At 37.0% G+C, this 22,510-nt stretch overlaps 1 protein-coding gene across 1 annotated transcript in view; it reads right to left on the bottom strand.

Annotated features, from left to right (window-relative positions):
* Positions 1–15,326: 15,326 nt before the first annotated feature.
* F2 (coagulation factor II, thrombin) overlaps positions 15,327–22,510 on the bottom strand; it is a 102,944-nt gene continuing 95,760 nt past the window's right edge. Inside the window, exons 12-14 of the mRNA XM_053720311.1 lie at positions 22,050–22,228; positions 17,247–17,317; positions 15,327–15,842 (exon numbers count right to left, since the gene is read on the bottom strand). Of these exons, the coding sequence (XP_053576286.1) occupies positions 15,699–15,842; positions 17,247–17,317; positions 22,050–22,228 (394 nt within the window). The 3' untranslated portion in view covers positions 15,327–15,698. The remainder of the gene's footprint in view (positions 15,843–17,246; positions 17,318–22,049; positions 22,229–22,510) is intronic.

Raw genomic sequence — 22,510 nt, 5'->3', positions numbered from 1 at the left:
GCCCGGTTGGATGAAGACTTCTCCCAGTAAGGTGATCTTCAAGGGGTTAGTGTTAGGTTTTTTTAAGGGGGTATTGGGTGGGTTTTAGAGTAGGGTTGGTTGTGTGGGTGGTGGGTTTTAATGTTGGGGGGGATTTGTAATTTTTTTTACAGGTAAAAGAGCTGATTACTTTGGGGCAATGCCCTGCAAAAGGCCCTTTTAAGGGCTATTTGTAATTTAGTGTAGGGTAGGGCTTTTTTTTTTTTATTTTGTTAGGGGGGCTAGATTAGGTGTAATTAGTTTAAAATTCTTGTAATTATTTTATTATTTTCTGTAATTTAGTGTTGGTTTTTTTTCGTACTTTAATTTATTTAATTTAATTGTAGTTAATTGTAGTTAATTTAGGAAATTATTTTAATTATAGTGTAGTGTAAGGTGTAATTGTAATTTAGGTTAGGTTTTATTTTACAGGTAAATTTGTTTTTATTTTAACTAAGAAGTTATTAAATAATTAATAACTATTTAATAACTATTGTACCTAGTTAAAATAAATACAAAGTTGCCTGTAAAATAAAAATAAACCCTAAGATAGATACAATGTAACTATTAGTTATATTGTAGCTAGCTTAGGGTTTATTTTATAGGTATTTAGTTTTAAATTGGAATAATTTAGTTAATGATAGGAATTTTTATTTTTATTTCTTTTAATTATATTTAAGTTAGGGGGTGTTAGGTTTAGGGGTTAATAACTTTAATATAGTGGCGGCGACGTTAGGGGCGGCAGATTAGGGGTTAATAAATGTAGGTAGGTGGCGGCGATGTTAGGGCCGGCAGATTAGGGGTTAATAATATTTAACTAATGTTTGCGAGGCGGGAGTGCGGCGGTTTAGGAGTTAATGTTTATTATAGTGGCGGCGACATTGGGGGCGGCAGATTAGGGGTTAATAAATATAATGTAGGTGTCGGTGATGTTGGGGGCGGCAGATTAGGGGTTCATAAGTATAATGTAGGTGGCAGTGGTGTCCGGAGCTGCAGATTAGGGGTTAATAATTATAATGTAGGTGTCGGCGATGTCAGGGGCGGCAGATTAGGGGTTAATAAGTGTAAGATTAGGGGTGTTTACACCTAACACCCTAACATGAACCCCGAGTCTAGACATAAAATGTATTTCCCCATAGGAATCAATGGGGCTGCTTTTCTGCAGGTGTTACACTCTTTTTCAGCCGGCTCTCCCCGTTGATTCCTATGGGGAAATTGTACACAAGCACGTTACACCAGCTCGCCGCTAACGTAAGCAGCGCTGGTATTGGAGTGCGGTAATGAGCAAAATTTTGCTCAACGCTCACTTCTTGTCTAGTTTGTAAAAACCCGTAATACCAGCGCTGTCTGTAAGTGAGCGGTGAGCATAAACTGCTCGTTAGCACCACACAGCCTCTAACGCAAAACTCGTAGTCTAGGTGTATATGATTTATATTTTTTATGCACATTACTACTTTTGTAGTTTTCTGCTGTTATGAGCCTTTTGTTTATGTTCCTAAACCTACTTTAGAAGCTGAGTCCTTTGAACCCTTTTGATCAGTGTTACATGTGCTAATTGTAAGCATTCTGATGCATTAAAGGGACACTGAACCCAAATTTTTTATTTTGTAATTCAGAAAGAGCATGCAGTTTTAAGCAACTTTCTAATTTACTCCTATTATCAATTTTTCTTCGTTCTCTTGCTATCATTATTTGAAAAAGAAGGCATCTAAGCTTTTTTTTTTGGTTTCAGTACACTGGACAGCACTTTTTTATTGGTGGATGAATTTATCCACCAATCAGCAAGGACAACCCAGGTTGTTCACCAAAAATGGGCCGGCATCTAAACTTACATTTTTGCATTTCAAATAAAGATACCAAGAGAAAGAAGAAAATTTGATAATAGGAGTAAATTCGAAATTTGCTTAAAATTTCATGCTCAATCTGAATCACAAAATAATTTTTTTGGGTACAGTGTCCCTTTAACTATAGCATATTTATACTACATATGTTTAAATGTTATTATGCATTTTGACCATTCTAATGCTGCTCTTGCTTCTAAAGGTTTTAATACTTTTTCATTCAGTCTACTGTATTTGATATGTTGGCAGCTATGCCTCCTTCAAATTAACATAAACAGTTCATAATTTACCTTTTACTAGCTTTGAACCTACTGAGGTTAATGTTTCTGTTTATGAATTTGCTAAATCTTTAGAGGAGGAGGTTTTCTAAGGTTAATCTAGTTTGCGTATTCTGGGTTATAGGAATACTTATTGGCACAGTATTTCCTTATGAAATTTCAGTCATACCCCCCCCCCCCAGATGTTGCGGGGACATGTCCCTTAGCCTCCTTCTGTGTGATCATCATGTGTTTCTCTCCTATATCTGCTGTTACATTCACAGCACTGGATGGGCTCTCTACTGGATACAGCTCTGCACAATTATGGTAAGATCAGTAGAGTGGGTGCTTCTAAAGGTAAGTGCATGGCACTCACACAGCCCAAAAGCTATATGTAGATACTAATTAAGGTATGGCATAGCCAGAGGACATTGGTCCAAATACCCCAGTGTTTAAGAGGTTATTGGACTATGTGTTATTGCTTTTCACATATGTAGTCTGGGGACATTGGACTACTGTACATAAATACCTTAGTGTTTAAAGGGTCAATCAAGTCAAAATTAAACCTTCATGATTCAGATTGGGCATGCAATTTTAAACAACTGTCCAATTTACTTTTATCATCAAATGTACGTTGTTCTGTTGGTATTCTTTGTTAAAAGCTAAACCTAGGTAGGCTCATGGGCTAATTTTTAAACCCTTGAAGGCCGCCACTTATCTCAGTGCATTTTGACAGATTTTCACAGTCAGACAGTGAAGTGCAGTCTGCAGAGGGATATATAGAGGGTAATCACAGAGGTAAAAAGTGTATTAATATAACAGTGTTGGTTATGCAAAACTGGATAATGGGTTATAAAGGGATTCTCATTTTTTTTTTTTAACAATTTTTTTTAAGTAGACTGTCCCTTTAAGCAGTTAATATATCTGTGTTAGCGCTTCTAACATATACAGTGGATATAAAAAGTCTACACACCCCTGTTAAATTGGCAGGTTTCTGTGATGTAAAAGAAATGAGACAAAGATAAATCATTTCAGAACTTTTTCCACCTTTAATGTGACCTATAAACTATGCAACTCAATTGAAAAACAAACTGAAATCTTTTAGGTGAAGGGAAGTAAAAATATAAAAAAAAATACTTTGTTGAAGCAACTTTTGATTTTATTACAGCACTCAGTCTTTTTGGGTATGAGTCTATCAGCATGGCACATCTTGACTTGGCAAGATTTGCCCACTCTTCTTTGCAAAAACATTCCAAATCTGTCAGATTGCGAAGGCATCTCCTGTGCACAGCCCTCTTCAGATCACCCCACAGATTTTCGATTGGATTCAGGTCTGGGTTCTGGCTGGGCCATTCCAAAACTTTAATCTTCCTCTGGTGAAGCCATTCCTTTGTTGATTTGGATGTATGCTTTGGGTCATTGTCATGCTGAAAGATGAAGTTCCTCTTCATGTTCAGCTTTCTAGCAGAAGCCTGAAGGTTTTGTGCCAATATTGACTGGTATTTGGAACTGTTCATCATTCCCTCTACCTTGAATAAGGCCCCAGTTCCAGCTGAAGAAAAACAGCCCCAAAGCATGATGCTGCCACCACCATGCTTCACTGTGGGTATAGTGTTCTTTTGGTGATATACAGTGTTGTTTTTGCGCCAAACATATCTTTTGGAATTATTGCCAAAAAGTTCAACATTGGTTTCATCAGACCATAAGACCTTTTGTCACATGCTTTTGGGAGACTTCAGATGTGTTTTTGCTAAATTTAGCTGGGCTTGGATGTTTTTCTTCATAACAAAAGGCTTCCGTCTTGCCATCTACCCCAAAGCCCAAACATATGAAGAATACGGGAGATTGTTGTCACATTTACTACACAGCCAGTACTTGCCAGATATTCCTGCAGCTCCTTTAATGTTGCTGTAGGCCTCTTGGTAGCCTCCCAGACCAGTTTTCTTCTCGTCTTTTCATCAATTTTGGAGGGACATCCAGTTCTTGGTAATGTCATTGATGTGTCATATGTTCTCCACTTGATGATGATTGTCTTCACTGTGTTCCATGGTATATCTAATGCCTTGGAAATTCTTTTGTACTCTTTTCCTGACTGATACCTTTTAACAATGAGATCCCTCTGATTCTTTGGAAGCTCTCTGCGGACCATGGCTTTTGTGTAGGACGCGACTAAGAAAATGTCAGGAAAGACCTACTAGAACAGCTGAACTTTACAGGGAGTGCAGAATTATTAGGCAAATTAGTATTTTGACCACATCATCCTCTTTATGCATGTTGTCTTACTCCAAGCTGTATAGGCTCGAAAGCCTACTACCAATTAAGCATATTAGGTGATGTGCATCTCTGTAATGAGAAGGGGTGTGGTATAATGACATCAACACCCTATATCAGGTGTGCATAATTATTAGGCAACTTCCTTTCCTTTGGCAAAATGGGTCAAAAGAAGGACTTGACAGGCTCAGAAAAGTCAAAAATAGTGAGATATCTTGCAGAGGGATGCAGCACTCTTAAAATTGCAAAGCTTCTGAAGCGTGATCATCGAACAATCAAGCGTTTCATTCAAAATAGTCAACAGGGTCGCAAGAAGCGTGTGGAAAAACCAAGGCGCAAAATAACTGCCCATGAACTGAGAAAAGTCAAGTGTGCAGCTGCCAAGATGCCACTTGCCACCAGTTTGGCCATATTTCAGAGCTGCAACATCACTGGAGTGCCCAAAAGCACAAGGTGTGCAATACTCAGACACATGGCCAAGGTAAGAAAGGCTGAAAGACGACCACCACTGAACAAGACACACAAGCTGAAACGTCAAGACTGGGCCAAGAAATATCTCAAGACTGATTTTTCTAAGGTTTTATGGACTGATGAAATGAGAATGAGTCTTGATGGGCCAGATGGATGGGCCCGTGGCTGGATTGGTAAAGGTCAGAGAGCTCCAGTCCGACTCAGACGCCAGCAAGGTGGAGGTGGAGTACTGGTTTGGGCTGGTATCATCAAAGATGAGCTTGTGGGGCCTTTTCGGGTTGAGGATGGAGTCAAGCTCAACTCCCAGTCCTACTGCCAGTTTCTGGAAGACAACTTCTTCAAGCAGTGGTACAGGAAGAAGTCTGCATCGTTCAAGAAAAACATGATTTTCATGCAGGACAATGCTCCATCACACGCGTCCAAGTACTCCACAGCGTGGCTGGCAAGAAAGGGTATAAAAGAAGAAAATCTAATGACATGGCCTCCTTGTTCACCTGATCTGAACCCCATTGAGAACCTGTGGTCCATCATCAAATGTGAGATTTACAAGGAGGGAAAACAGTACACCTCTCTGAACAGTGTCTGGGAGGCTGTGGTTGCTGCTGCACGCAATGTTGATGGTGAACAGATCAAAACACTGACAGAATCCATGGATGGCAGGCTTTTGAGTGTCCTTGCAAAGAAAGGTGGCTATATTGGTCACTGATTTGTTTTTGTTTTGTTTTTGAATGTCAGAAATGTATATTTGTGAATGTTGAGATGTTATATTGGTTTCACTGGTAAAAATAAATAATTGAAATGGGTATATATTTGTTTTTTGTTAAGTTGCCTAATAATTATGCACAGTAATAGTCACCTGCACACACAGATATCCCCCTAAAATAGGTATAACTAAAAACAAACTAAAAACTACTTCCAAAACTATTCAGCTTTGATATTAATGAGTTCTTTGGGTTCATTGAGAACATGGTTGTTGTTCAATAATAAAATTAATCCTCAAAAATACAACTTGCCTAATAATTCTGCACTCCCTGTATTCTGAGTTAATTAGAGGCACTTTAAATTATGGCAGGTGAGTGATTATTGTTATTTAACATGGTTTTGAATGTGATTGCTTAAAGTGAATGTAAATTTTGATGCTAAACTGCCCGGTTTTTAAAACTTTGATTAAAAACAGGGGCACTTTAATTCATCAATATTTTCATTTCACTCCTGTTGTGAAAATAAACTTACTTTTTAATCTTCACAGCAGCTCCAGCTTCCTCCACCCATTTCAAAGCCTCTTCCTGGGTCTAAAATGAGGTATCTGGCTTCCTCCAATCACAGCAGTGAATCAGACACTGAATCCCCCGGGGGGGAATCTGTGATTGGAGGATGACCTATCAATCATTTCTGACATCAGAAATGGCTTGTGAGACCGGAGGAAGCAGCAGCTGCTGTGAAGTTTAAAAGGTAAGTTTTTTGTCACAACAGGAGTGAAATGTAAATTTTGATGAATTAAAGTGCCCCTGTTTTTAATCAAAGTTTTAAAAACCGGGCACTTAAACATCAAAATTTACATTCACTTTAATTCTGAACACAGCTACATCTCCTGTGCACACTTATGCAACCACATTATTTTAGTTTTTTTTGTTTACTTCCCTCCACCTTAAAGATTTCAGTTTGGTTTTCAATTGAGTTGTGTAGTTTATAGGTCACATTAAAGGTGGAAAAAGTTCTGAAATGATTTATCTTTGTCTAATTTTTTTACATCACAGAAACCTGACATTTTAACAGGGGTGTGTAGACTTTTTATATCCACTGTAGGTGATCTCTCAGTTGGATAATACATTTACCTCAGGGGCTCTCAATTTTTACCTTTGGGGCACTGTTATTTTAAATGTATTAAAATTCTCTCTCCTGGAGCGTTACATACGTTAGGTACGCACTCATTACCGCTCAGTGCAGGGACACTGTATAGGTGCAGTAACTAATATATGCTGCGATCTCTGTTTTAATTTATGGACAAATCAGCATGTAAGCGCTCTGCATTACTGGAAAGTGTGCTTTGTAACAGCTATGGAATAACATGCATGGCAAGAGCTATGGACTTGGGTCGTGTCCCTTTCACTGTTTTGGTTTTTAGCTCAGTTATCCAGATTAAAAAATATTCATACTTTTTATGCAAAAAGCTGCTATGGAGCAGTGGTAAGGTCATGGTCTAGCAGGGCGAGCCTACGATTTCCACCCATTTCAAAGGCATACTTGCCTTCCATCTGGAAACTGAGCTGCTTAAACTGGTCTTCAATATAACGCCCTACCTCAGACCACCTTTCCAAAGGGTTCAGTCCATGTTCTTTGTATTTTTTGAGGGTTTCTTTCGCATATCCCTATTTTCTACACACTTTTCCAGTTGCTCAGATTTGCTTTTCTGAACAAATGTTCCAGTTTGTTACCCTTGCATCCTTATGCGCTCTTATCTTTCTACAGTCTTACAGCTCAATGATAGATGTATCTAGAGGGTCTGGTTCCTCAGCTCTAAAGTTTGTTTTGGGGATTTTCTTTAGAGATGTGTCTGTTTATATCAGACTTGTTAAAACTATAAGCTTTAAAGGCAAGTAGCGAGCTTCATCTCCCTGTGTTCCAGTAGCTACATGTTGGTGATATCCACTTGCATAATGGACGTGTTCATTTGGTTAGTTTTCTCCTTTGCTCTCTTCTATCTATTTCAGATTTTGGTCTTCTCACTAATCCAATCACTCTTTCCCTTCCTGTGTTTTTTTTTTTTTTTCCCCTTCACGGATCAACTAAATAAATACTTGCACAGTCCTGCGGGTATTGCGTCACTTGGATTTTCCTTATTTTATTTATTTATTTTTCTATTCTCTTCTTTCACACTTCCTTTCTTCTTCACCATTCCTATCCCCCAACCGGGGGCTTCGTTTCACAATTCACGAGGTGTTCGTTCACATTTTTTATTTATGGACAAATATATCACTCCTAAGCACAATCCAGGCATGGCGACTAAGAATAGAGAACGCAGGAACAAGAATCCAACGGAAATTCCAGCAGAAAATGCAGGTGAAGGTACTCCAGTAAAAATTCAGAAGGCCATAGTACCGCAAGATAATCAAGATCTGGTAACCAGTATCCTAGAAGCCATCTCCCCCAAATTTGACTCCCTAAAGAATGAAATTAAACAAGACCTTATAACTCTTACAGCAGAAGTCAGACAATATTCTGCTAGATTACAGGAGGTGGAACAACGAATCTCTGATTTAGAAGATACTACAAACACATATATCCCTATGACAGAAAGTAACCAAAATAAGATAATGAAACTTCAGGCTAAGATTGACGACCTAGAGAATAGGTCTAGAAGGAATAACCTTAGAATAATTGGATTCCCTGACCCTTTTAAACAAGAAGATCTTATGAATATTATAACCAATATACTACCTACAATGCTAAAAATTCCTTCAGCCCAGCCACCCGCATTGATTGAAAGAGTCCACAGGTTGGGGAGAGCTACAGATAATCCAGACAATACAAACAGACCTAGACCAATTATCGCAAGGTTTTTTAAACTTCCAAGATAAAATGTTGTATTTACAATACTTTCGGAAAAATCAACCCATTCTACATAATGGTAACAAAATCCTCCTCTTCCAGGACTTCTCAATTGAGACCTCCAGGAAAAGGAGAGAGCTCTCCCCAATATGTGGGAAATTGTTAAAAGCAGGGTGGCAAGCCACTGTTGTATACCCCGCCAGACTTAAGCAAGTCCTTAAAGACCAAACCTTTTTATTCGACTCTGCTGAAGAAGCAGAGAAGAAATTAGTGGAATAAGGGATTAATTATTGAAATTATGGCTGCTGAGACATCTCAATTGTAAAGATAAATGTATAATTACTGGGGGGGGTTTATATAAAAATAGTTTTTATCTTTCTTTCTTTTTTTTTTTTTTTACTCTCTCCTCCCCATCTCCCCCCTCTTCGCTCGGGCTCTCTTATTTAACAGGCCAGGAACAATATGATTAGAATTACCTCCTGGAACATAGGGGGCATAACCTCCCCGATTAAGCGAAAGACGATTCTTTCCCACCTTCAGAAATGAAACCGTACAATCGCACTCCTACAGGAAACACATTTAAACACTGCAGAATCAATTAAGTTAAAATATTAATGGGTAGCTGAGGCACTTTTTGCTCCCTCATTAAATAGGAAGAAAGGAGTTGCTATTCTCCTGGGGAAAAAACTAGTCTACGAGAAACTACTTATCATAACAGACCCGGATAGCAGATATCTGATTTTAAAAATAAAAATTCTTAATTCGATATATACCATTTGTAACCTCTACGCTCCTAATGCAATCGATCACAAATTTTTGGATGCTCTTCAAGCTAAACTTCTTCAGGTAGCGGAAGGTCAGATTGTCATAGCCGGTGATTTCAATATGGCTCCTTGCTATCCTTTAGATAGATACAGATATGTAGGGGCGCTAAGGAAAACTAAAAAAAGATAACCTTGAAATTAAGTTATTTAAAAACATCTTTCAAACTCTAGCAGTAAGAGACATATGGAGGGCTCAGAACCCTGACAGCAAGGCCTATTCTTGCCATTCAAGAGCCTCTAAGAGTCTCTCTAGAATAGATTTAATGTTAATAAACGACAGTTTATATCAATCAGGACCCAAAGCCACTATAGCAGAAATCTGCATTTCTGACCATGCCCCTATAATGTTGGATATTCCAACGCAGAAGAAGAACTCAGGTGGACCACGTTTTTTCTACCCGAAACACCTCAGCAATAATGTAAAATTTAAGAACTGGTTAAAAATTAAACTGGATGAGTTTTTTAAGTTAAATGAGGGTTCTGTATCTAGCCCCTCGATTATGTGGGAGACAGCAAAAGCGGTCCTGAGGGGAGACATCATTGCTTACACTGCTAAACTTAAGCGCGAAGCTCGACAGAAGGAAAGACAATTGATAGCCTTAGTGACCATTGCATATAACAGATATTTGAGCTCCCCTAGCGAAGGGAACTGGAACAGATATATCAATGCAAAAAAGGAACGTGACCTATTTATAACTACACAAACAGTGCAAATAGAATTAAAATACCACTCCAAATTATACAAATATGGCAATAAAGCAGGCAAACTACTTGCTAGATTGGTAAAAAATTCTAGACAGTCAAATATAATTGAATATTTACAGGTTGATAATAATCGCTTAACTTCAACTGAAGAAATCTCAGACTCATTTTTGCAATATTATAAAGAGGTCTACGCGCCGCCTTCTTCTGATAAAGAAGCGCAGGAGAGATTCTGGGACAAACTCCCTGTCACGAAAGGTAAAGTCGAGTTCATAACTAACTTAAATACTCCAATAACTGAAATAGAGGTTTTACAATCAATACGAGCATTAAAATCAGAGAAAGCACCAGGCCCAGATGCAATCCCAAACGAATTTTATAAAAGTTTAGAAGTATCAATTGTTCCTCACTTAACAAAACTTTTCAACTTTTATTTCGGGGGAAACGCTCAAATACCGCCCAATTTCTTAGCGCTCTGCATTACTGGAAAGTGCGCTTTGTAACAGCTATGGAATAACATGCATGGCAAGAGCTATGGACTTGGGTCGTGTCGCTTTCACTGTTTTGGTTTTTAGCTCAGTTATCCAGATTAAAAAATATTCATACTTTTTATGCAAAAAGCTGCTATGGAGCAGTGATAAGGTCATGGGCTAGCAGGGCGAGCCTACGATTTCCACCCATTTCAAAGGCATACCTGACTTCCATCTGGAAACTGAGCTGCTTAAACTGGTCTTCAATATAACTCCCTACCTCAGACCACCTTTCCAAAGGGTTCAGTCCATGTTCTTTGTATTTTTTGAGGGTTTCTTTCGCATATCCCTATTTTCTACACACTTTTCCAGTTGCTCAGATTTGCTTTTCTGAACAAATGTTCCAGTTTGTTACCCTTGCATCCTTATGCGCTCTTATCTTTCTACAGTCTTACAGCTCAATGATAGATGTATCTAGAGGGTCTGTTTGTTTGTTTTGGGGATTTTCTATAGAGATGTGTCTGTTTATATCAGACTTGTTAAAACTATAAGCTTTAAAGGCAAGTAGCGAACTTCATCTCCCTGTGTTCCAGTAGCTACATGTTGGTGATATCCACTTGCATAATGGACGTGTTCATTTGGTTAGTTTTCTCCTTTGCTCTCTTCTATCTATTTTAGAACAGTGGGAGAGGAAATTCCTTCAGTTATATCATTATACAGTTTCTAAAATTCTCTGTAAACTTTTTTTTATCCTGCTGGATATTATATTGGTCCTAGGCACTTGGGGTTTTCTTTCTTTCTTTCAGGCTGAGGTATGGTTTGGAGAACGTGGTTTCCTTAGGAGGCGAGGTTACCTATAAATATCTTGGTCAGAGCCTCTTCTGAAGCAAGATAAATTAATTTGATTACAGTCAAACAATGTAATGGCTGTGGCATACATCACTCATAAGGGAGGGACTTGGATTCTTTTAGCATTTATAGAAGTATCTCAGATTTTAATCTGGGTAGAGCAGAATCATTGTACTTTGTCAGTAATTTATGTCCCTGGGGTAAAGTATTGGGAGGTAGACTATAACAGTGCTCTCATTCAGAAAGTTTTCGTTCATCTAGTCTCCAGGTGGAGTCTTCGAGAATTATACCTGATAGCCTCTCACCTAAACAACAAGCTTATATCATATTGTGCTTGATTCAGGGATCCGAAAGCCCAAATGATGGATCCCTTAGTGACCCGGCCATATCTTTGTCTTCCATGTGTTCTTCTTCAAAGAATCACTGTCTAAATCAAGCAGAAGTCTGCCTCAGTAAATTTGATAGCTCCTGCTTGGCCATGCAAATCCTAGTATGCAGACTTGATTCCGATGTCCAGTTCTACTTCCGGGCTCTTTCCACAGCGCCAAGACCTGCTGTCTTAAAGGGACATGAAATCCAAATATTTTCTTTCATGATTCAGATAGAATATACATTTTAAACAATATTCCAATTTACTTCTATTATTTAATTTTCTTCATTCTTCAGATATCCTTTGTTAAATAAGGGATATATTGTCATCAATGCACAGAAACGTGTTGCAGTTAAAGGGACAGTGTACACCAATTTTCATATAACTGCATGTAATAGACACTACTATAAAAAACAATATGCACAGATACTGATGTAAAAATCCAGTATAAACCCTTTTAAGCTTACTTAGAAGCTCCAAGTTTAGCAGTGTCAATGAGGATAGGCTGGGACACCCAGTGAAAGGGGCTGGGAAATCAAGAAGATTCCCTGCATATGAAAAGACAGATTACACAAACAAGAACAGCAGGACTCTCCTAGACCTTGGTCTACATCTGATATTTTGGGGATTGGTTAGGAGTCTGAAAATCAGCACAATGGTTTTGTAAAAATGTATAGTTTTGCTTATTTTTTAATAACACCCCCAGATGGGCTATATAAATGGATCATCTACAAAACATTTATACAAAGAAAAATCTAGTGTACAATGTCCCTTTAAGCTTGCCACCCATCCCAGTATCACTGGGCAGTCCTCTCAATGTCCCAGACTCCTCCTTCACTCTGTATCCGCTTTATAAACACAGAGTGCACTCCTATGAACTTCACTGCCATGTTCTGTTGGTCTGTAAGCAGGGGCAGGTCAGGAAGAAGCAGAGACACTGTCAGATTGATGGCTTTCTGGGGCCAGTATCCGGTAGTCAGCGTCTGTGCAAGTAGAAGTTTTTCTATCCATACTTCTTTTGGCTCAAAGTTAATTGCTTATGACATCTTATGCTTTTGGTGTAACTTAAACCTTTAAATACAGTAGAATTGCATATTCAGCAAATGCATAATTTGAATTTCAGATTAGCATGTTTCTGACATTTCAGAATTTCTATCCATCTCCCTTTCCCCTGAATCATGTTACAGCTATCAGCCAATCACAGACTCCTAAATGTATACACTGTGAACATGCTCATTAGGAGCTGCTGCCTCAACAAGTGAGCAAATAGAAACACTGCAATATTTGATAATGGAAGTAAATTGAAACTATTTATAAAATTGCACATTATATTTGAATTATGAAAGTTTAATTTTCACTTTAGTGTCCCTTTAAAGAGTAAGTAAAATGTATTTAAAAAAAAAAAATCCAATGGCCTCACATTTTGTTTTTACTGTGACCAAAATACTTTAGCTTCATGAATTCCATTATCTTAATTGTTAAGCCAGACAGATAGCTCATTGTGCTAATGCACTATTACAGAGATCTGTGACAACCCAAGGGTTGCAGGTTTGATCCCGGTAAGGTCCACTCATCTTTCCGATGTCGGTAAAATGAGTACCGTTAAGTTGGGTAATAATAGTACCGGTTATCAGTGCCGCAAGTTGATTAAGTTTGAGGTTGTGCACTTTACAAGTATCTAATTATTATCTAGTTTTTCTGTGAAATCACCAGTGCTAGAGATGCTACTAAAACATGTCTGGCAGAATTATTTTGGTACCTTATATCACTTATTGTTAGTTACCTACATTTGTAACTAATCATTACTCATTTATAAAAGGATCTGTATTATATTGTGCCTGTTGTTATGACAGCAAATTTTATTTGTTTGTAAAAATTATTAAAACATTTGAGGAGGGGGGGAATAAAAGTTCTGCATTTCAGTACCATTTAACAGTTATGTCAGATACAATAATTTGTTTTGAATAAATCACGTCTATTTTCTTTTGGGGCCATACTATATTACTGCAGTGTGTAATTTGTCTTCTAGCTACACAGTGAATGTGGGCTCTACATGTTCGCTAGCTGTGGTTAAAACATCTGTATTAATTATATAAACGTAAATAATTTCATTGTCCACATTTAGAACTTACCAAACTAATTGCATCTGGCATGATGTAAATTCCTTACCAAGAACATGTAATTACTTATATGTTTCAGCTAGCCATAAAAATGATCAGTGATTACGTGTTTTTGTTATGCCGGTATTTTTGACAGTAGAGCTTGTTATATAAGCCATGAAATGAATGTTTGATTAAAAGCAGTGGTGTCATGGGGGGGAGGCAGGGCATAGGCCTATCAGCATGATATCTGACCCCTACAACAGTGGTAATCTCTAATGTTCTCCCACCGCACTGCCCAACCCATCCACAGCTCCATCTGCAACACACCCAGAAAGGGCCTCCTGTAAGTGCCCCCAGATATAATTTATGGAGGTGCCACTGATTACATGATTGATGCAGCTCCGTTGATAATAATGCAGGTCTTTAGCAATTATGCAACTTTCCGAGTTGTGAAGTTGCAGTATGTTTTTTTTTTAGTGAAATATTAGTTTCACTAATGTTTTTTTTTATTAATGTCATTATATCTGTGTCATAGTATGATGAATGACATATATTGGTATACTTGTGACATTTTTACATTATAGAAAATCTCTTCTTTTATTTATTATTTTTTGTTTATACATCCATTGGCTTCTTTTTAGGCTAAAGTGATTCTTTCCTGGTTCCTTGCCAGCTGTCTTCTTTTTTCACATAAGACCAAGTCAAGTGTTGCTTCCCCATGGGCGTATACTAGTGGAGACTATATCAAAAATATATTTACACACAACTTGAGTATCTAATATTGACACAAATAAAGAAATCCTCAAGTTTTAATAGGACTCCAATAACAGGTTGTTGTTCCTTTCTTACCAGTGTTTACATATTTTCTAGAAATATTAAGTCGTCAGAAGATCTTTACTTGAGTATTAGTATATATTACAATGTTGGTGCTTAAAAAGTCTTCCACCAACATAAAAGCCAATCAGGTAGATATGAATGCCTGGTTGATAATGAGATACCTCAATATAAGTTGTTATCACAGTTGTGTAAACAAAATGGTGAAAGTATAGAGAGAGTAATGAAAGCTAAAATAAATACCTGCTGACATGTCTTGGCTTACAAACAGCCCTTTTTTAGGAAGTGATATAATTAAAGAAATGTAATTGACCCAGCAAATATTTAAATAGACTTTTGTCCAGTATTTTTGCTCCAGATTGACAGTTTGAATATGTTTGATTGATAAGGACACCAACTCTATAAACACTATTTATAAATGGTATTGGCTATAGATCGAAATATTCTATGGTTCATAGTCCTGATTAATGTCACTTGAGTATATGTTCTAGAGAGTCTAGAATATATTACTGAAGGTATTTGTGAATGATCCTTATATGTCAACCAGGACTACTACTTGATAAGGTAAAATAACCTTGTTACACACTACTTTTCCCCAAATCAAGTGTACCCTCACCATAACAAAGTAGTCCAGAGGAATCCAGGACTATCTGATCATACTGTGTGAAATTACTGCCTTTTCCAAGAACTTGTTATATTAGTAGAAAACCACTGTTACTCACCTTAATAAATCCATTATTAACATATTTCTCCACAACTACGCATAAATCATTTTTTAAAAACTTTATTGGAATTTAATATTCAACAAACAACGTATGACTTGTGCCATAGATGGATCCAGCTAGAAACCTCTCCCGTTTGTATTTTAGTTTTTAAAGCCTATTTAGTCTCCACAAGTTAGTAAATAGGAATTTAATTGATTTCCCTCAAAGGGAAAAAAACATTCACACATTAATATAGGGCCCTTTGTATGATTTCACATTCTAAGGAAATGAAACCTTAATTTTACAAATATGTATAGAAAAATCACTGTCTTTGTTTTGTGTATCAGAATTCCTTTTAAGCAGCCAGGTATGATAATGTTCTAGTTAAATCTATCTTTACAAACACGTTTCATACTTGACTATTTTCAGATTTCTCCTAACTGCCAGTGCTCTCTATTGTTTTCATTAGCCACTTCCTCATACGATGCACATGTACATAGAAACCATACTTCCCATCGCGATCACAGCCTTCACCCCAGGACACTATACCCACTTGGTACCATCGTCCAGAGGCTGGGTCCTGCAAAAGATAATACAATCAAATGCATCTTAGTAGACAGCAACTTTATGATCTTTTACATATAATCACTGTTTCAATATGATAAAGTTGATAGTTTTAACCCAAAACAGATATATAAATAATTGTATTGCCATATACAACAGACTTCTGGTCCATAGATCGGGGAAAGTATAAACAGAACTTATTTATTAACGTAAAAAATGTTTTGGGGAAGGGTTAAAGAGCTAAGGTATATAACAAGTATATATAGCAAATATATAGCAAAGAACTCAATAAAAAAACACCATTACTTGAGTGGAATTTTTGCAATCCATTGCCTTAGTGTGGCCCTCATAGAAATCTTTTATCTAAGGGAAATTTTGCAGCTGGACTATCAGAGCTGATTACTGTAGTGCGCTCTATACTAATATGAGCACAATATATTTATTAACCATCAACGTAAAAATGTAATCGGAATGCGCGTCAGTGTTGTTAATGCTCCATACTGCATTTTGCATTTTTGTGCACAACTTGTAATCTAGGCTTTGTATTTAACCCAAGATTTGGTGATTGGTGGCAACAAGCAGCAGCTTCTCTTGATTGACTCTTCTGTTATTCTCTAGAGCTATGATGCTTGTGGTCCCTAAGCAGAAATGTACCTATGTCTTTAATCTCCGTGTAGTATGCAAAATGCACGTTCTAACAATTTAGAGAATTACATTTTTGCATTTGAATGTTTCTTTAATTTATAATGCAATGCAATGCATTACAATAAAAGGACTGGAAGCGATGCATTAAACACCTAGGGCTCCATTTATAAAGCAATGAATGCTGCTTCGTATTCCTGTCATTTTAGGCTCGCCTAAGTTAAGAAGTGGCTGCTCCTTAACCTGTCCGCCACTTTTTAGATGGTGGATTGAAATCATCCCGAATTCAATGGGGATGATTGACAGCCCCTGCTAGTGGCCGATTGCCTGCCATTGAGCGGCATTGCACAAGAATTTCACTGTATGCTGTCAGCATTTAGCGATGTCGAGCGGACATGATTCGCTATAACTGTCAATATATATCTATAAGAATGAACATTTAAGTGATAGATTTTGCTCATTCAGATTTTAATGTTGATTCTTATAGACTTACATGTCATTCATGTCTCACACATTTAAATATCGCTAATCACAGACACGTCTATAGGACAAATACAATTAAATATATTGTTTAAACATTTAAATGTAAAGTTGAACAAAGAATTAAGACCAGCAACGTTCAGTATTTTGCTTCACAAATGTGTTGTGGCCTTTTCTGACATCCGAAGGGTTAATAAACATTGCAACACATTTGTTTGTTTTTTACACATAATACAACTGGTCCTACAGTTTGGGAAGCGATTATGGGTCGTCATAGCAACTAAGCAGCATCACATACCTTCATAACAAAGGGGCCCCCGCTGTCCCCCTCACACGCATCTCCTCTCTTATCTGCATCAGGGCTGTAACCTACAGAAATAAAATATCAGTTTTAACAGGTTCATCAGTTCATCAAATGTGAGTAATAATATCAGTAAATAATTTATTAATAACACAGACAATTATAATTATTATTGCATCATATTGACAGTTAAAGAGATACTAATCCCATATTTAAAAGAACAGAATGAAAATCAGATAAATCTAAACTTTTTTTTATCACTTTTTATTTTTTTCATTTTTAGGTGAAATTGAAAGGTGGAGCCCGAAACATACACTAACTTTGGACAGTACTAGAGGAGCAGCCGCCCAAGGGTCCCACACTTTGGGGGACTCAGCTCTGTCAGGGGGGAAGTTATGAGAAGGTGCAATGTATATCATGCATTTAGATAAAGTGTTTATGGTATCAGTAGCAGGACTCATGCGGATCTCTATTTTTTTTCTTTAAAGGGATATGAAACCCAATTTTTTTTCTTTCATGATTCAGAAATAGAAAACAATTTTAAATAAGTTTCCAATTTACTTCTATTATCAAATTTGTGTTGTTCTCATGTTATTCTTTGTTGAAGAGACATCTAGACAGGTAATGTGCACATGTCTGGAGCACGACATACAGTAAATAGTGCTGCAAGATATAAATCACAGCATAACTCCGATTCAAGGTAATTTAATATTATTAAAATGTGCTTCCTCGCGCAAGTAAAATAATGCACTCACATTTAAAATAATTGAACAAGCATAACACCATGTAACCTCATGTTACCGTCGGTCTGGAAATGTTATCAGTCCTATGGGTGTAATCCTTCAGTAATGTTCACTGACGGGTAGTTTCTTCGGTCCTCACGTGAGCAATCACCAGAGTGGTCACGTGGGTTGTGCTGGATCGAACGGCTTCTACGCGTTTCGTTTGACTGAGGTAGGACTTTGTGCCTTCTGCCGTAAGAACCCACAGTGTGATTAGTTTCTCTGTCTAATATGGTCAGCAGAGTAAAGATGACTAATGCCACATCAGAAGGCACAAAGTCTGACTGCAGTCAGACGAAACGCGCAGAAGGTGCTCGATCCAACACAACCCAAGTGATCACCCTGGTGATTGCCAACATGACGACCGGGAAATCTACTTGCCGGTGAACATACTCCCAAGAAGGAAGGAGGATGCTGTCAAGGAACCGGTCACAGAGGGATTGCGCCCATAGGACTGATGGCGTTTCCAGACACCATGAGGTTACATGAAAATAATTAAATTATTTTAAATGTGAGTGCATTATTTTAATTGCTTGAGGAAGCGCATTTTAATAATAATAATAAATTACCTTGAATTGGAGATGCGCTGTGATTTATATCTTGCAGTTTGTCTTCTAAAGCTGGTAGAACAACACGAGTGGATCGGCCTTACTCTAAGAAACACTTCGAATGAGGAGATTGGAGACTACTTTGGAAGTTTTAACCTAGAAAGCCTCCTGTACAAATGCTGGTATTCACTATATGGTGCCTTATTACTTTTATCACATTCGATTACTGCTGTAAGTGGAAAGAGAGTGAGTGCTCTTTTTACATTGCAGGATTATATATCTATTACTATTATGATTTTTAACATGATTAGTGTATAATTACATAGAACTATTTTACTGAGTTATACATAAGGTCACATCTACCTGTTTTCATTTTATACTTAAAGTGAATGTAAATTTTGATGCTAGTTCCCGGTTTTTAAAAATTCGATTAAAAGCAGGGGCACTTTAATTCATCAAAATTTACATGTCACTCCTGTAAAAAAAAAAAAAAAAACTTACCTTTTAATCTTCACAGCAGCTCCAGCTTCCTCCACCCATCACAAAGCCTCTTCCTGGGTCTAAAATTAGGAATCCTGCTTCCTCCAATCAAGGCGTTGAATCAGACACTGATTTCCCCCGGGGGGGAAGCCGTGATTGGAGGATGACCTATCCATCATGTCTGACGTCAGAAATGGCTTGCGACGACCGGAGGAAGCTGGAGCTGCTGTCAATTTTAAAAGGTATTTGTTTTTTCACAACAGGAGTGAAATGTAAAGTTTTAATGTTTTTAATCAAATTTTTAAAAACCGGGCATTTTAGCATCAAAATTTACATTCACTTTAAGCGCTTTTTGTTTTTTGTATTTAGTAAATAGCGCTGCCATCTAATGCTCTTGCTAATGTATAACATTGTTGCAAAACTGCTGCAGACACGAGCACCCTCCTGAACTTGCCTTCCTGCTTTTCAACAAAGAATAACAAGAAAATAAAAAATGATAATAGATGTAAATTGGAAAGTTGTTTAAAATTGTATGTTCTGAATCATGAAAGAAAAATGTTGGGCTCTATGTCCCATTAAATACACTTTCTCATATAGACTCATTCACAAAGATAGGGGGGGGGGTTACACTGAAGGGGGAAGAACCTCACTGATAGACTTCTTGTACTTGTTTTACCCATGGAGACTACAATGTTTGTTTGTTTGTTTGTTTGTTTGTTTGTTTTATTGAGGTTTTATGATTTGGCATACAAGCAAGGTAATGCAGAGAAAGAGGGGGAAAAAGAAGAAGAAATAACATCATATTTCATATTTTGTGCAAGCTGTCTTCAATAATATAGTCAGGGAGCATAAATAAATTGTTACAATTAAACAGCATAGATAGACATGTCAAAGTTATGGACCTTCACACCTACTCCAGAGGCCACTTTTGGACCTCATGATATGTAGAATAAGAATAATAGAAGGTTCACTGATACCAAGGAGACCACTCATGGGTCTGAAATTAACCTTAGATTTTAAATTATTTTTCTTTAGGTGCAATATTGTCTAAATTGCTAAATATTACCAAGTATCCCCATAATATTATTAGCTTCAGCAATATAAGGGATCCCTACCACAGAGAGCAATGGTAAAGATTAAGATGCATGACATTAAGGCACTGGGTAATTACTTACAGGGCTACAAGCATTCTTAATAAAGATACCGGGACCTAATTTTTGCAGAGTTGTGAGTTATGGGTATTAATAAGAAGGGGTAAGGTTAGTATGGTCAGACCACTATTGCTCAGATATACAGGTAGTACCGCTTGATGAGCTAGAGTAAATGAATAAGAATAGTAGCAAGGGAGCACCGGTTTTAACTGGTATCTTCCAATAAAGCTGTTTTTTAGCATTTTCACATTTCTCATATGGTATATTGAATTGTTGCAGAGAGGGACTAAACCTATAGATTACAAGCATCCTAAGTATATGGGCCCACAGATCTAAACAACAAAGTGATCCCAATCTCTGGTAACAAGACATTTTGATTTCAGGCATGCATCATGTTACCTCTGCACAGTGTTGTACAGTTAGATATGAACAAAGATAATCTCCATATGGTAAATATGGGTAAAATATGCTGCCCCGGCCCAGGCAGCTTTATATCAAATCTAAAGGAAAGGAGAGGGGGTCCTCATCTAACATGCATTCATTGTTTTTTTGTTGTTGTTTTTTTGTTTTTTCACTGTCTTGTTTTCCCTAAATGGAAATGAAAACTGTAGCAGATAAATATATATTAACATGAGAGTGGCCAATACAAAGGAAGATCTTATATAAGCTCAGACAATAATAGTCCTCTTAAAAAATTCCCACAAATACACTCATAGCAAAATATGGAAGTGAAATAATAATAATAGTTTCAGTGACTTTGTCTAAATTTAAGATTAATAGTCCTCATAGAGAATTCCCACAAATACACTCACAACAGATTATGGTGATGAAATTTTGCGACCTATCATGGCCGCCGCCCGTAAGTTCCACCTTTTATTTATTTTTTTATGATTGTTTAAACACAAAGGACTTGTTAAACTTCTTCACCGCTCTTCCACCTCAGATGTGGTGGAGTTAAAACACTAAGCGCCAGATTACAAGTGGAGCGCTAAATATCGCTTTTGTGAAAGCGATATTTGTGCTCCTCTGAGTAATACCAGCGCACGCTAATGTGTGCTTCCATAGGCTCCAATGGGAGCCTCGTTCTGATGCTGTCATACACGGACGGCACAGAACTCAAGAGCAGCGAAGGGTGTAATGGCAGCTAATTGTAAATATACTGTATATGCTTTTATATATATATATATATATATATATATATATATATATATATATATATGTGTGTGTTAATATGTGTATTTATATATATATATATATGTGTGTGTGTTAATATGTGTATTTATATATATATATATATATATATATATATATATATATATATATATATATATATGTGTGTTAATATGTGTATTTATATATATATATATATATATATATGTGTGTGTGTTAATATGTGTATAAACACATAATAACACATAAATATATATGTATATAAGCATATACATATATATTTACTGGAAACACACAGTTCCCATAGACCGCAATGTAATGGCACTTTATAGTGCCGTTTTTTTCTAACACCCCACTCCCCCTAACTTTACCCCCAAAATACTGCCTAGTGCAGTTATTTTATTAAAAAATTAAAATGCTACAATTGTGTTTTAAATAAAATACACTACACTGTACTTTGGGGGACATTTATAAATTAACCAGAGATCTGATCTCTGGCTAATTTTATAAGCGCTAATTACTACCGCGGTAGCTATAACAGGCCACTTGTAATTGCTGGTTATTTATTGCATCCCCGCAAACGGGTTAATTTACTCCACTTGTAATCATATGGCTTTTTCAAAGATATAAGGGTTACCAAAGCCAAAGCACTGTTATTAGAGTACCTACCTGCACAGAACATATTGTCTGTCACTTTGATCTTGGTGGAAGATTTGCAGGTTTCCTGGCTCACAATGGGAAGATTTATTTGCTGCAGACTCTGTGGAAGGGATTGTCCACCACTGCTCCATGTCTCATAAAGATTCCCCCAGCCTGAAACACGGCCTTTAAATCCATTCACCATTAGCCTAGAAATAGAAGATTAGTATTTATTAATAGATTCATGGCAATAAAAAATGTGTATTTTACTAATTCTCAGAACTAAAATAAGTTTTGCTGATTACTATGTACTGCACGGTAATCAATTACTTTCTTTCAGTGCTACCAATAGCAAGTACTCAAATGTTATCAGTCATTAATTGTATATAAATGTTTCTTTACTAAATCTTCAAGCATTAAAATAAATACGAGATAAGTCCTAGAATGTATTCAAAATATCCAGCTTGGGCACAAAGATGTGTTAACCAAGA

This window comes from Bombina bombina, chromosome 7, assembly GCF_027579735.1.
Source record: "Bombina bombina isolate aBomBom1 chromosome 7, aBomBom1.pri, whole genome shotgun sequence".
In the NCBI taxonomy this organism is placed as follows: domain Eukaryota; kingdom Metazoa; phylum Chordata; class Amphibia; order Anura; family Bombinatoridae; genus Bombina; species Bombina bombina.
This window is presented reverse-complemented; position numbering and strand designations above follow the sequence as displayed.